Raw genomic sequence first — 13,467 nt, 5'->3', positions numbered from 1 at the left:
CTATCGACAGCCGCAAAAATGCTTGCTTGTGCATTTAAATGTTTGAAAGTTTTGATGCGTTTTGAATTTTAGAAATTCATCACCGAGCCAACCACGGCAGCGATTTAAAAAAAAAAAAAAAATTTTTTTAAATGAAAAATCGAATGGAGAGAATCGTTCTATTCCTGTTTTTGACCAAATGTTAAGAACATATTTCCGTAAATGTCGAACCGTTTTGAATATTTTAGGTGAATGTTTGGGAACATTTTGTCAACATGTCCACTTGCAACCAGTTTCGTCTGCTGTGACTTGTTTTTGTGTGTGTGTGTGTGTGTGCGTGTGTGTGTGTGTCTACTCTGTGACGAGCCGTTAAGCCCACCCCCCCCTCCAAAAAAAAAACCACACACAATTGAAATAGGACAATGAGACAATTCTACTTAAAGGTCAATTTTCGTGAGCCAAAAGAGGGGTCGCCCGCCCGGCTGGTTGGAAAGCAGAAGCATATGGGTTGGAGTGAAGCCCCGCCCCCGGCCGGCCAGCGGCCAGCGGCCAGCGGCCAGCTCTTGTTGGAATGCAAAACAGGTGCTGCACAATTGCAACGGGAGGATAAAGAGACGCCTCTGCTGTAACGTGACAGCTCCAGCGTCACATTCTCGGGCGGCATGCGTCACACGCACACACTTGAGGGCCCAATTCATTCGGGCTCTTCCCCCACCACTCTTTTGTTACACTCAATTTCTCTTCTCTCGAGTGGACTACACTTTCGTTTTGTTTTTTTGTTGATACTTACGACGCAATCAATGCAGTCCCAACAAAGAAAAGACTCTTGGTTTCTTCTTCTTCTGCTGACACCTTGTGAGTTGTTTCAGTGAGCGCCTTTGCAACATCTGGCTTGGATTTGACCATCCTCACTTCGGCTTTGGATTAAAAGCCTTTTGTATTTTTCTTTTTATTTTTTTCAATCAAAGCCACTCCAAAGTCTGCGAGACTGAAATGTACTCGGGCCAGACTCCTCATGTTGCTTACGTGACCTCTGACACAGATTGTAATGCTTTATTTTATTTTTTTTCCATCTCCGCGTCAATCGCGGCCACAGAATTCAAAAGGCTTTCTAAATACTGAGAATGCTTAGCAGCTGTGAGGTTCTTGCATAACACACACACACACACACACACACACACACATGCACACACATGTGCAGCAAATGGTTTCTCTCATTCCCCCGCCATGCCTTGCCTCCATTCTCAGCCACCTGCAAAACAAAAGTGAGCTGGAAATTTCACGACAAATTACCCTGTGTCTGCCAAAACCCCCTCGGTAGGCGAGGAAATCAAAACCCTGGATCACCCTGCAACTGGCCCCACCCCTCACCTCCCCCTAACAACTCGCTCGCTCGGGGCCTCAGTCTCGTCTCACTCACGCACCAAATGTCTTCATTGGATCTCATTTCAACAGCGATGAGTGCAAATTATACATTGTGTTGCCTTTCCTTTGAACACGACAGTGGGGAGGCGGTGGGGGGGGGGGGGGGGGTGTTACCTACATATTATATTTAAGTCAAAGTACAGAATGGATCCAAGTCATGTACTTGAGAGAAAAGTCTACACACCCCCAGTTCAAATTACAGGTTTTTGTGATGTAAAAAAAAAAAAAAAAAAAATGACACCAAGAGTTGCTGCGGCTTATTTACGGGTGCGCCTTGCAGTCCGGAAAATATGCTCATTTTTAAAAAGATAAAATAAAAGTGGCAGAAAAAAAGTAATAACTGAAATGATGTTGTGATTGCACAACTGTGCACACTAATATTAGAACTGGGATGCATTTTATAATTGTACTTTTTTGTCAGACCGATACCAGAACGAGGATTCACTCTTTGAGGACTTACCAATGCAACCATAGCATGTAGACCTTTAGCACTTTGGAAATATGAAAATGTCATCATTTAATGCAACCATAAAAAATTGCAAAGGAGGACTTCTGGAAACAGGGAAGCGCATAGTTGAGCAATGAATAATGTTCTCAGTTGCAGCCACCTGCTCCGTGGGGCAACACTGCCCCCTGGTGGCGGAAGACAGGAAACGCCCACAGCCTAGCATGTAGCAAGTAGCGTCTAGTGCCGCCGAGATGAGTGTCGAAAGCTGCTTGAAAAAAGCTGCGCAACGGTACAAACGTCTTCAAGATGTGCGGCTTCGGGCGCATCATGAATCTTTTCACTCCTCTGCCCTAAGAATGGTATATTTAACAGACAGAGAGAGAGAGAGGTTTATGTCTTTGACAGACGCTAAATGGCTGTCTGCACAAAAGTAATAATATAATAATAATAATATAATAATAATAATAATAACATTTTTTAAATTGTTTTTGTGTTAAAATGGTGCCAACCTAGTCTGTGTTAATGGAATACGTACTCCTACTGATTAAAAAAAAATACAATGCTGTCAGTTGTGCAATCAGGGTACTTGTCATTTTCATCGTCACATTTATTATTCTTTCAAAGAATTTTTTTGCATTATCATTTATATATGTGCTATTATTATTATTGTTATTATAATTATTTTATTATTATTGTTCGTAGTAGTAGTAGTAGTAGTAGTACTAGTAGTAGTGGTCAGAATTTGGGAGTGTGCGGTGAGATAGTTTTGCTTAAAGTTAGACGAAATATTATTTAATCTTTAATGGAATGTTTTTTTTTTTATTTGCAATACCTTTAACACCATATTTTCTTAAAACACGGGCAAATAAAAATATAATATAGTGTACTTTAATAAATATTCAATTAAAAAGTTAGATAAAACACATTCTACCTATATAAAGGCAAGTACTTGTTAAGGATTAAATGAAAATATAATGAACTTCAAAAGTCAATCCAATTGAACTGTACTTGGGGAGTAATTATTTTGCATACCGCTAGAGGGAGCCCGTGCACCAGCACAATTTGATAATCACTCCGATGAGAGAATTATTTATTTATATTACAGTGGTCAACATATTGTAAGATTGGATTTTTTTTCTAATCAGAGGCGCAAGTAAAGTTATCTGGCTAATTTATTTTTTGCAGTAATTACAAATCTGTCCTCATTTTTTGCTGTCGCAGATCAGGTTGTCATTAAAATAATAAATATAATAATCACAATAATCAGATGTTATATTTTAACATATTTCAAAATGTTTATGAATGAAGACCTAGCGGAAACGCAGTAAATGAAAAAATCTCAAAATGTTCAAAAGTTTTTTTTTTTTTTAATGAGCCTCCCAAATGTGTTTAGAGAAACTGATTGAAACGTACTTGTTAAAAGAATATCTCAGTGGCCGCGTCAATCAAATATGACAATTATGACGATCTTGATTGTTTTTCAGCTGTCGCGGTCTTCGTTCGGAAGGACCACGCAAAAAAAAATATTGCGGTAATGAAGCCTTTTTGTCAGCCGTCATTGCGCAGGCAGGTTGCATAACGCGGTGACTTCTCACTAAAAGAGGAACTCGAGTGGAAAACATTTAAATCTTCAGCCGCTGTCCATCGTTGACCCCGCTCGGCTTTTGTGCAAACTTCTCCAAAACGCTCACTCGTTTTTTTTCCCCAACATTGCTCCGAGTGTTGAATGTGAGCTGACTTTTCTCTTGTGACGGAGTCTTTTTATGGAGAAACTGGCACGTTGATAAACCGCGGTAAATATTTAGAAGTATTATCTTAAGAGGACTGGAATGGGGGCAGTAAAAACGTGAGGGCTAATTTTGTTTGGCTTTCTTCGTGTTCTGGCTGGCCAAAGTACACCCAGAGGTGGAGAACTCGTTCTTGGAAGACTTCCCGCTTGTTCCCAGTCGACGAGACGAACTTTTAAAAGACTGCCTGGTGGGAGAAAGACACAACTTTGAATGATGGCGTTCTCTTAAAATGGATACTGAATCAGGTTTGTTGTTCTCGGGGCTGATGATCAACTCAGATCGGCAACGTTTCGAGACCACCCAGCAACAAGTTTCTCCGTAAAATTGGATGGAAATGCCATAAATGTATCACGTTCGGATTCTCAGTGTATATATATTTTTTTTGCATTTTTCAGGCTTGATTGAGTTCTAATGGTTCCATAAAACAACCAATTCATTTGGAATGTGAAACACAAGGTGGCATTTCATTTCCCTGACCAGTGCGGACCCCCACAGACCTCAGATTTACACCCAGCGCTGCCACAAATGATTGTGTTTAATATTAAAGCAAGCGCGAGTGGGAATGAAGAGCGTTGCACTTTGCCGGCGTCCAAAAGTGAAAAATGCTGAAGGTCACGGGTGTTTTATGGTCCGCCTCCCCCGGCGCCGCCACAAAAGCTCTGGCCTGACGTCTGGCCAAGAGTGGGCGGGGCCACGCGTTCCATCAATCGGGGCTTACAAAAGACACCTGGGTCACCCGCTGGAGTTGATAAGTCACCACTGCGTATTTCAGTGGTTTTGCGACGCCTTTGTACTGTGAGCAAAAAGGATTGGGGTGAGAGACTTGTTTGTGTCGCGTTTTAGCAACACATATTTGAAAACAAAAAATGGAATGACACATGCAGTCAGACTTTTTAGCGTTACAAACACGTGTATATTCTTTATCCTCTGTAAAGAATGACCATTATTAGTGCCGCACTGAGGAGCTGAGACTGTCTTCATGTAGAGCAGGGGTCACCAAGGTTCAAAGGAGTTCTAGTTCATGGAAAAAAAACTTTTTGTTGCTTTATTTATGGCGTAGGTGTCAAACTCTGGCCCGCAAGCCAAATTTGGCCCGCAATGTAATTAAATTTGGTCCACGAGGCTGTACCAAATGACTACCATACCATTTCATATTCTATATGACAATAGTAATTAAAAAAAAAGAAAAATTATATTTGCGTTAATAAAACCACTTATAATAAAATTTTTCAAGAAAAAGAAATCTGTATTTATTTTGTTTATAAAAAATTAAATGCCAGCCCACGACTTTGTTCAAGTTTTACTTTTTGTCTCACGGTGTATTTGAGTTTGGTACTCCTGATTTATGGGGACTGGAGCAGATAAATGGTATTTCCATGCATTCGTCTGATATCAAGCCACCACTTTTTCCGACCTTCCATCCAGTTTGTGGTAGCAAAGATGATGTTTTAGTGCCATTTAATTTCCATGACAGGAGAATTTGTGTTTTTGTTTTTTTTTAATGTTGATATTCACGTCTCTCGTGTGTGTGTGTGTGTGTATGTGGGGGTGTGTGTGCGTGTGTGTGTGTGGCATCAGCTCGTCTCCATTCTTTTTGCCAACTCATTTGTTTGTTTTGCAGTCTCAGGGTGACATTTGACAAGGTTTGGTTTTTCAACACTGCCTTCCAAGAGACATGCTTCTTTTTTTTTTTTTTTCCTCCTTTCGAAACAGTTGTCCCAAACGTTGCAGAGCGACGGCTAAAATCTTCCCAAAACTTGTCAGTCAAGGGACCGCTGTAACTTGATACACGTTGTGTGTGGACGTGGCGTATTGACTCATCACCATCCGCAAATTCCCCCTCCCTACCCGCCGCCCACTAATGCTAATCTGTCCGAAAAAACTCAATGCAGCTCTGCTTACCTTTTGACTTTGACCTGTTTTGTGTTTCTCTATGCGAACTCTGAACCCAACGTGGTGTGTCCAAGCCAATTTATTTATTTCTCTTTTTTTTTTTTGAGGGGTGGGGGTGGGGGGGGGGAACAAGGGCTTGACTATGTAGCACAGGCCTAAACTCTCCATATTTGATCCAAGTGCATTTTACCAATCACACTCCTATAAAACGAAATGGAAGTAAAAGGTAAAAGTTACTCTCGAATTTTTTTCTTCTTGCTGGGGGGGGGCGTAGCAGAAAATAATTGAGAACCACTGACGTATATAAAGCATATCAAAAGTCGACACGCCCCTGTTCAAATGTCACATTTTGTGTCATGGTCCGATGAGACCAAGGTTGAACTTTGCTGCCAGAATTTCCGAAAGGTTTGCTTGCTGCAAACTCAACACTGCTCATCAATGAAAGAACAACATAAGCCATCCAAGTTATACGAATGGAGGGTGTGCGCAAATCTGCAATCACATTATTTCAGTTTCTTTTTACCTCCATACTCAGAAAAATAATTGTATTTCTTTATTTAATTTTGCAAGTGAGTTGTACATCTTATAAGTCCGATTAATTCAGTGCTTCTCAATTATTTTCTGTTACGCCCCCACTATCAAAATGAAACAATTCGCGCCCACCCACACCACCACCCACTCTCCGCCGCAAGTCTAAATAATCACATTTTCATTGCAAAACAAACCTACACAGTCGAGTTGATACTTGCTGCGCACAATGAGCAAGGAGAGCGCCACTGCCAACTACTGGAGTGGATGTGCAATTACACTTTATTATAGTACAGCGGGAAAATAAAGCATGTTCCCCAGGGTCACACGGGCCCCCCTCAGCATCGCACTCGGTGAGTGAACAGTCGTAAAGTCAGCTGGCCTCAGCTCCAGCTCCCGTCATAGAAAACGCTCGGCTGGATGGATGATTCTGAGCAAGACAGTCACCAAATCCTTCTGGCAACAGCCGCGATCCACGTTGATATGTCAACAATTGGAGTTGTGTTTGGAAAAAAAAAGATCAAGCAAGGGTCCCGGCTGCCAAAACGTCTTTCCAAAAGCCCACCAGCTGCCGCGCAGAACCGGACGAGCCGCAATTTACGGGAGCTCCTCTCTGCGCCCCCGTCGGGATCACAATTAGCTTTCAATCCGGGAACGTCGCCGTGTGCCCCGTTGAGTGTTTTGCCATCTGTTGCGCAAGTGGAGATGTCACAGGGTGGGATGGCATCCCCATTAACGCTGCAGGACGACCAACAACATACTCCAGCGTGGATAAGGTTTCTGTTTCCGTCATGGTTTTTTTATTTATTTTTTTTTATTTTATCAGTTCCCACGAGGAGCATGCAAACTGTATTAATAGCAAATGAAACTTAAACACACTAACAAAAGGCTTTAAAAAACATTTCCAGTATTTAAAAGTAAAGCAAAGAGGTAAAAAAGCTGCTTTCTAAAATGACTTTAAAACCTTACTGAGAAATTGATTTCAAGATTAGTTAGCGGACAAATAGTGCATGCTACTGGTATTATAAAATCTGCCTGGCAACACAAACTCGTTGAATTCTGATTGGATAAAAACTCTCACCGAAAAATGCAACACTAGGAAATAATATGACATCAATGTGAAGAATATGGTCGCGATTTCTTGATGATGTTAGGCCAGCAGAGAAGGCCTCGACGGCCTTGACCGCTCGCCACCGATTAAATGTCATCAAATGAAAAGAAAAATGCTGTCAAAACGGTTCAAATTTGACTCGAATAGTATGGAAGGGTTAAACGTGCACGATGGCCCACGAGACAAACCCGGGACCCTTCTTTAACTAAACATTTTCTTCCGGTCAAACCTGCTCGGGATGTTGTTCTGTTTATTATTTTGTTCATGGATTTTAAATTTTATGGAGGTTACCGGTCCTGCAATTTTTAACGACCTATTCAGGGAAGAAGACCCCCACTTTTTTGCTAATTTTGGAATAACGGGGGGCGACGTGACCTCAGCCAGTGCTTCGGAGAGCCATCCTCTGCCGGGCGAAGGCTCAGCACCTGCCACTCGCTAATGTGACACGTCATCAGGCCACGGGGAGGCTGAGGGAAAGTTTGTTTGTTGAATTGTTCAAACAAAGTTCTCATCGGACTTGACTCATTGATTGGCAAGCAACCGTAAAAGTTGTTTTGCACACGTCCCACAATTCCAAGATGAGAAATATGTGGTGTCTGACTGACGCAAACATTATTGAGAGTGCGGTCATATTTTTTTGTATTCATTTTGTCGCTTTTTGTGTATTTGCATGCGTATTTAACCGTGTTTCAAACATTGATATCATTGATGAATTCATTTGTTGTGAATAGCCTTTGGTGTGTGAACACTTCTTAGAATGTCTTGGGTGAGCTATTTTTAGAACGGACCAGGTTTTCTCATCTTGTCCTTGGGGCTAACTAGAACTCGCTGGCGTCACTTATTTTATTTATTTTTTGTGGCATTGCACATTAATCAGAGTAAAAAGGCATCCGTGTGTGTGTGTGTGTGTGTGTGTGTGTGTGTGAACACACGCATGTTTTTTTTTAAACAAAAAGAAAATAGGAAAATGACCCAAAAAGGTCCAAAAGGCCAAGATTGGAACCCTGAACATATTCACCATGCTGTGATGAAATATGTCAACAGTAATTAGTGCGCAGCGAAGATTTGTGACTTCCTTTCTTGGGTCCCCTCCCACCCCTTTTGCTTCTACTCGCCCTCCTCTTGACATTTTGGTTACCGTGGCGACCGAGGCGTCCCCTGCATGCTGGGTACATTGTGCTCCGCTGTGGGGAATGTAGCTTGCACTGCGCTCCTCACCTTGCGCCCCAGCAAACCTCCATCGAAGCTTTTCTCAAGGCTGGCGTGAGCTGGATTACGACAAAAAAACAAAAACCCGAAACAAACGAACGCGCCACATACGTGCCTTCCTTTTCTGTGGATTTGCTTCCTGTATTTAGCTTGCACCAGTGTGCAGTCCATGCTGATATTGTGCGCTGTGTAAATGTGTCCTGGCACTGTAATTTGACACTGTGGCATGTATACACACACATGCATGCACATAGCATCAAGTGAGGACATCTATCACTTGCACTCTTAAACCTTTGAATGCCCTTATTTCATAACCAGCATAACGAGCACACGACTACTCAACACTGAGCGAAGGTCTGCACAGTGGTGGGCCGTCAAGGCCTTCAAAGTCTTCTCTGCTGGCCGAACATAATTAAGAAATCACGACCATATTCTTCACATTGATGTCATATTATTTCCTAGTGTTGTATTTTTAGTTGAGAGTTTTTATCCAATCAGAATTCAGCTCGCTCATGTTGCCGGGCTGATTTCATGATCGCAGTAGCACGGATTATTCGTTCGAGGCTTTCAGATACAATCGTGCGAGAGTCTGTTCGGTGTCTCAAGGGGGCTTTTACAGTTGATAGACGGTTGCGATAGCCAATCAGATCCCGACTTGATGACAGTAAGGCCTTCTCGCTGGCCTTACGCTAAAGGTGATGAACGTGTTTTGTGATTGGCTACTCAGTCGTGAGGGGGCCGTGCTGTGTGGAGTCAACACGACAGAAAGTCGTAGCTGGCGACCGTTTGAAAATCCAAAATATATTCTTGTTTTTTTTTAAATAACAATGGCTGAAGGAGGGAAAAGTGTGGATTTAATTGCAGATGCACTTGCGAGGCCATTTTCTAGACGGACACTTCAAGAGAAGCTTGGTCGTCCAATACTCATGCAGTGTTTCTGTTCATTATTTCTCCAGCCGTGGTGTCGTAAATGATGCTATTATGACGGGGATTGATCCAAGTCGGTGTTGAACTCACACTGTAGTCCACAACTGATTTTATTGCAGCTTAGAGATGGTTTTCATCAGCAAATTGACATACGTGTTGTTTGTACTGCCCCCTGGTGGCTAAAGGGCGTCCTAATCATAATGAGCAGGATCATGTCCATTGAAATATCATGACGTATTATTTTCCGTCCTTTAAATGACATTCATATTTTGTCTTACTTTACATTGTCAGGGTAAGACCATTTCAGATATGAGCATGGTTTTGGTTCTAATTTGCGGGTCTTGGGAAAAAAATAGTATTGTGAGTCAGGGTAAACAAAATTGATTGATTGCTTTTTTTTTTTTTGGAGTGGCGCACTTCAAGATTGCAAATGATAAGCACGCTCAAAAATGTCATGTGATGTCACATGATTTGGCAACTGCTGCAACCTTGGATGGACTTAAAATAGAAGGAAAGCGCGCGACAGTGTGACTTGCAACTAAAGAGGGGTGTGTGCGTGTGTGTGTGTGTGTGAGACAAGATGCTCCACACTGTCATCCTATGCTTGCGTTACCGCCGATCTAAAGCCATCACGTCATTCCCAAAGGCCGTGACGGAGCGTGAGGTCAGCCGTTGAATCTCACCTCAGTGCGAGTGACTCTCATTCTTCGTCCGCTCGACAATTTTCATCATTGGAGCAGGGGGGGGGGGGGTAAATGAAAATCTACTTATGGCCTTATTTGGCATGGCAGGCTAGGCTTGTTGCAGGTCCACAACGTCACGCGATTGCAATTTCAACTCAAAATTATCTTCTTTTGAAATGTTGAAGTGTCTTAAACGCACTTCGTCGTTACTCGCTGCAAACAGACGAGGAGGAATGTTTCCAGGCTTTTATCTCCAGTAGACTTGATTATCACGATGGGACTCACTCAAAGCACATCAGCCAGCTCATTCAAAACGCTGCGGTCAGCAAACTGAAGTCAATTTGTGGAGCCCACGTTTCAAAGCAAACACGGTGAAGCGTTTTTTTTTTTTGCTGTGGTGCTGCCGACAAACGCAAAGTCAGCCCAGACTTTAAATGCTTTTAAATTCACGTTGAAAAGGTTTCCTTTTTTTTTCCTTTATGGCCATAGCTTTGGTTGAGGTCTTTTAAGCGTTTTCAAATCAATTTCGCAGTCTTTTAGTTATTTCAGGATTTTTTTTTTTTTTTAATTTCTTTACTTTTAAATGTTAAAAGTGTTTTGTTGATGTTGTGTCGTCATTTTTGGTATGCGGCTTGGTTTTTTTCTGCTTTGCTTTCTGAATGTGGTTTGCCGTTTTTTTTTTTTTGTGTCTTTGCTTGAGTGACGCACATTCAGCCGCCATGTGTATGAATTGACACAAATATAATAAAAGGTCAACATAATTGGAAAAAAATTGCTTAAGTTCAATGATGAAATGGTTGGACTTCATTACATCCCGCCACTGTTATTTTGAGGGGGGTGACTGAATGAGGCGGAACCATGACGGCAAAGGAAGGGAGGTGGACGTGGGTTGGACCGGACCAGCGGCAAATATGGAGTGCGAGAGAGGAACGGGGCGGGCTGATGTGTTATAAAAGAGCGAGCTGCAGCTAAGGGAAGGAAAACAAGCCAGAGCATTCGAGCCACTCCAGGCTGACTTGTGTCGACTTTCTCGGCGCTGGACTTTCGAGACTTTCAAAGTAGAGTGCCTGCTTTCGTTTTCTGCTTCTGAGGAAAAAGAGCCCCGAGGAAAGTCCAAAGTTTGCTCACGTATTCGCACCTCACCAATGGCTGCCGTGCGTCCCATGCTGACGGAGGCGTCCGGCTTCCACGTCCTCCCGGCCCACCTGATGGCCTCGGCCATGGAGGAGTTCCCGCAACAGCTCCCCGTCCCCAAGGGCCCGTCCAGAGGCAAGAACCGCTCCCGGCGACCCCGCGAGGCCCGCTTCAAAACCCAGCCGGTCACCTTCGCCGAGATCGCCGAAGTGGTGGAGGAGGAGGGCTCGTCGCCTCTGGAGGAGGAGAGGGCGCGCCGCTCCTTCCTGCAGTCGCTGGAGAACCTGAGGAGGAGCACCCAGACCCTGCACTGCTCGCCGGGCGCCCGCCATCAGAGCGCCCCGTCGCCCACGCGGGCCAGCATGGACTCCAGTGACTCGGACTCGGCACAGTGAAGCGAGCGAGCGAGGTCAACAAGCCTCGTGGTTCTTCCTGATGGAGCGCGGTTGAAGTGACCCAAAAGTGCGGCAAAGTCTGCTTTTAATCTCCACTAACACATCAACTACAGCGCGCCGACGTATCAAGCGGCTTAGCAGCAGGTGGCGCTGTTTTCAACGTGTGCCCCGATGTATGCTGTTTAAGTTTCTTTGCATTACAACGTAGAACGGCTTTCAGGCCACCGTCCATTTGTTGCTGTCAAAGTGCGCTACGCAGGCGCCCTCTTGTGGAGCGCTAAAGAATCTCTGATTGAAAGTGCATCATGTGACAGTTTCCTCAACTTTCTGTTTTTCATGCGGTTTCGTCCAGTTCAGTTGTATCTAACAATTCTATTTAACCATTTACAATGTTTCTCTCCAAACATTTTCGAGCAATTTTTTTATGTGCAATGAATTTTCGTTGAATCCATGGGAGGTCTTTTTTTTTTTTTTTTTTTTTCCATCGTCAAGTGCAGTGGGTCGTCACATACACAGAAACCTAAATAGCATACTTCCAACAAAGATTGTATAAACTTTGCTAAACTGTATGTTTTCAAAACATATTCATTTTCTACTGTCGACATGAAAGATGGTACATTGGGCTCTTTTTTTTTTTTTTAAGGGCACACTACAATTTTTTTTTTGTATTGATTTTTCTACTTCTAGAACAAACCACCAATGTTGTAAATAGCATGACGAAGCGACACAGCGGCCTGGTTCGTCACTCAAGCGAATTCACGCTCCTGGCCGTGAATGAAAATGTAGGAAGAAAAAGAACACGTTTATTTATTCTCTTTTGCTCATAACCAAATGTGGACTTTTCCCGCACTTCTGACTTGTGAAGTCGCCTCGACTTTCAAAAGTAACTGTAAACTTTTCCACTGTGCTTTCTATTGAATATACTTGATATGAAATGTTTTGTCATAAGTATTTGAATAAATATTTTCAAGAATTGTTTCTTGAGTCATGGAAGTACACGTGTGGAAACGTGTAAATCTATCAATCTTTCTTGGCCGAATCACATTCTACATCTCAACATTGAGCTTTTAATTGTTCTGACAGTCACTAAACGTCACTGGCATAGATGGTGACCAAAAAATGATCAAATGTACGCATTACTTATTCTGTATCGTGTCAGTGTTATGCCGTGATAAATGGAACATTGCAGTCTGACATAAAAAAAAGGAAAAATATGTTTGACCCAGTTTAACTCTTAGAACATTGTGTGATGGCCGTGGCGGGCCGTGCATTTCACACGCAGGCCTTCAGTGAAGTCCGACTTGAAACAACCCGCCTCATATTGCCAACATTGATGACACCACAGCTGGAAAAATAATATACAGAAACACACTTACGCACTACTGATTGAGTGTTGGATGACCGAGTTTCTCTCGAAAGGTCCGTCTTGGAAATGGCCTCGCAAGTGTATCTGCAATTAAATGCACACTTTTCTGTTCTTCAGCTTTTGTGGTTTAAAAATGCAAAAATGGATTTGACATTTTCAAACGGTCGCCAGTTACGACTTCCAGGTTTGTTGATTCCGCATAGCGCCGCCCTCTCACGTGTGAGTAACCAATCACAAAACACGTTCATCACCTCCAACGTAAGGCCAGTGAGAAGGCTCACTGTCATCAACTCGTGATCTGATTGGCTATCGCAAGTGTCTATCAACTCTGAAAGCCCATTGACTTTGACCGAACAGACCCCCGGACGAATAGTGCGTTCCCCTGGTATTATGAAATCTGCCCGGTAACACGAGCAAGCTGAATTCTGATTGGATAAAAACTCTGACTAAAAATACAACACTAGGATATAATATGACGTTAATGTGAAGAATAAGAGCTAATTGTTGTGATCACGGATGCACCCAAAGTCCACTCTGGTTTTCATATTATCTGAAAAATACACAAATACCAACATTTTT

The 13,467-nt window shown here is 42.8% G+C and overlaps 1 protein-coding gene across 1 annotated transcript; it reads left to right on the top strand.

Annotated features, from left to right (window-relative positions):
• The first annotated feature begins 10,985 nt into the window (after positions 1–10,985).
• On the top strand, positions 10,986–12,498 carry c6h11orf96 (chromosome 6 C11orf96 homolog). Its single transcript, XM_088298915.1, has one exon. The coding sequence runs from the start codon at positions 11,139–11,141 to the stop codon at positions 11,520–11,522; it is 384 nt and encodes a 127-aa protein (XP_088155041.1). The 5' UTR covers positions 10,986–11,138; the 3' UTR covers positions 11,523–12,498.
• Positions 12,499–13,467: the final 969 nt, after the last annotated feature.

The sequence above is a fragment of the Idiotropiscis lumnitzeri genome, chromosome 6 (assembly GCF_059441095.1).
Source record: "Idiotropiscis lumnitzeri isolate Australia: NSW breed Sydney's pygmy pipehorse chromosome 6, RoL_Ilum_1.0, whole genome shotgun sequence".
NCBI classification, from domain to species: domain Eukaryota; kingdom Metazoa; phylum Chordata; class Actinopteri; order Syngnathiformes; family Syngnathidae; genus Idiotropiscis; species Idiotropiscis lumnitzeri.
Note: the sequence above shows the minus strand (reverse complement) of the source record. Positions and strands in the feature narration are given on the sequence as shown.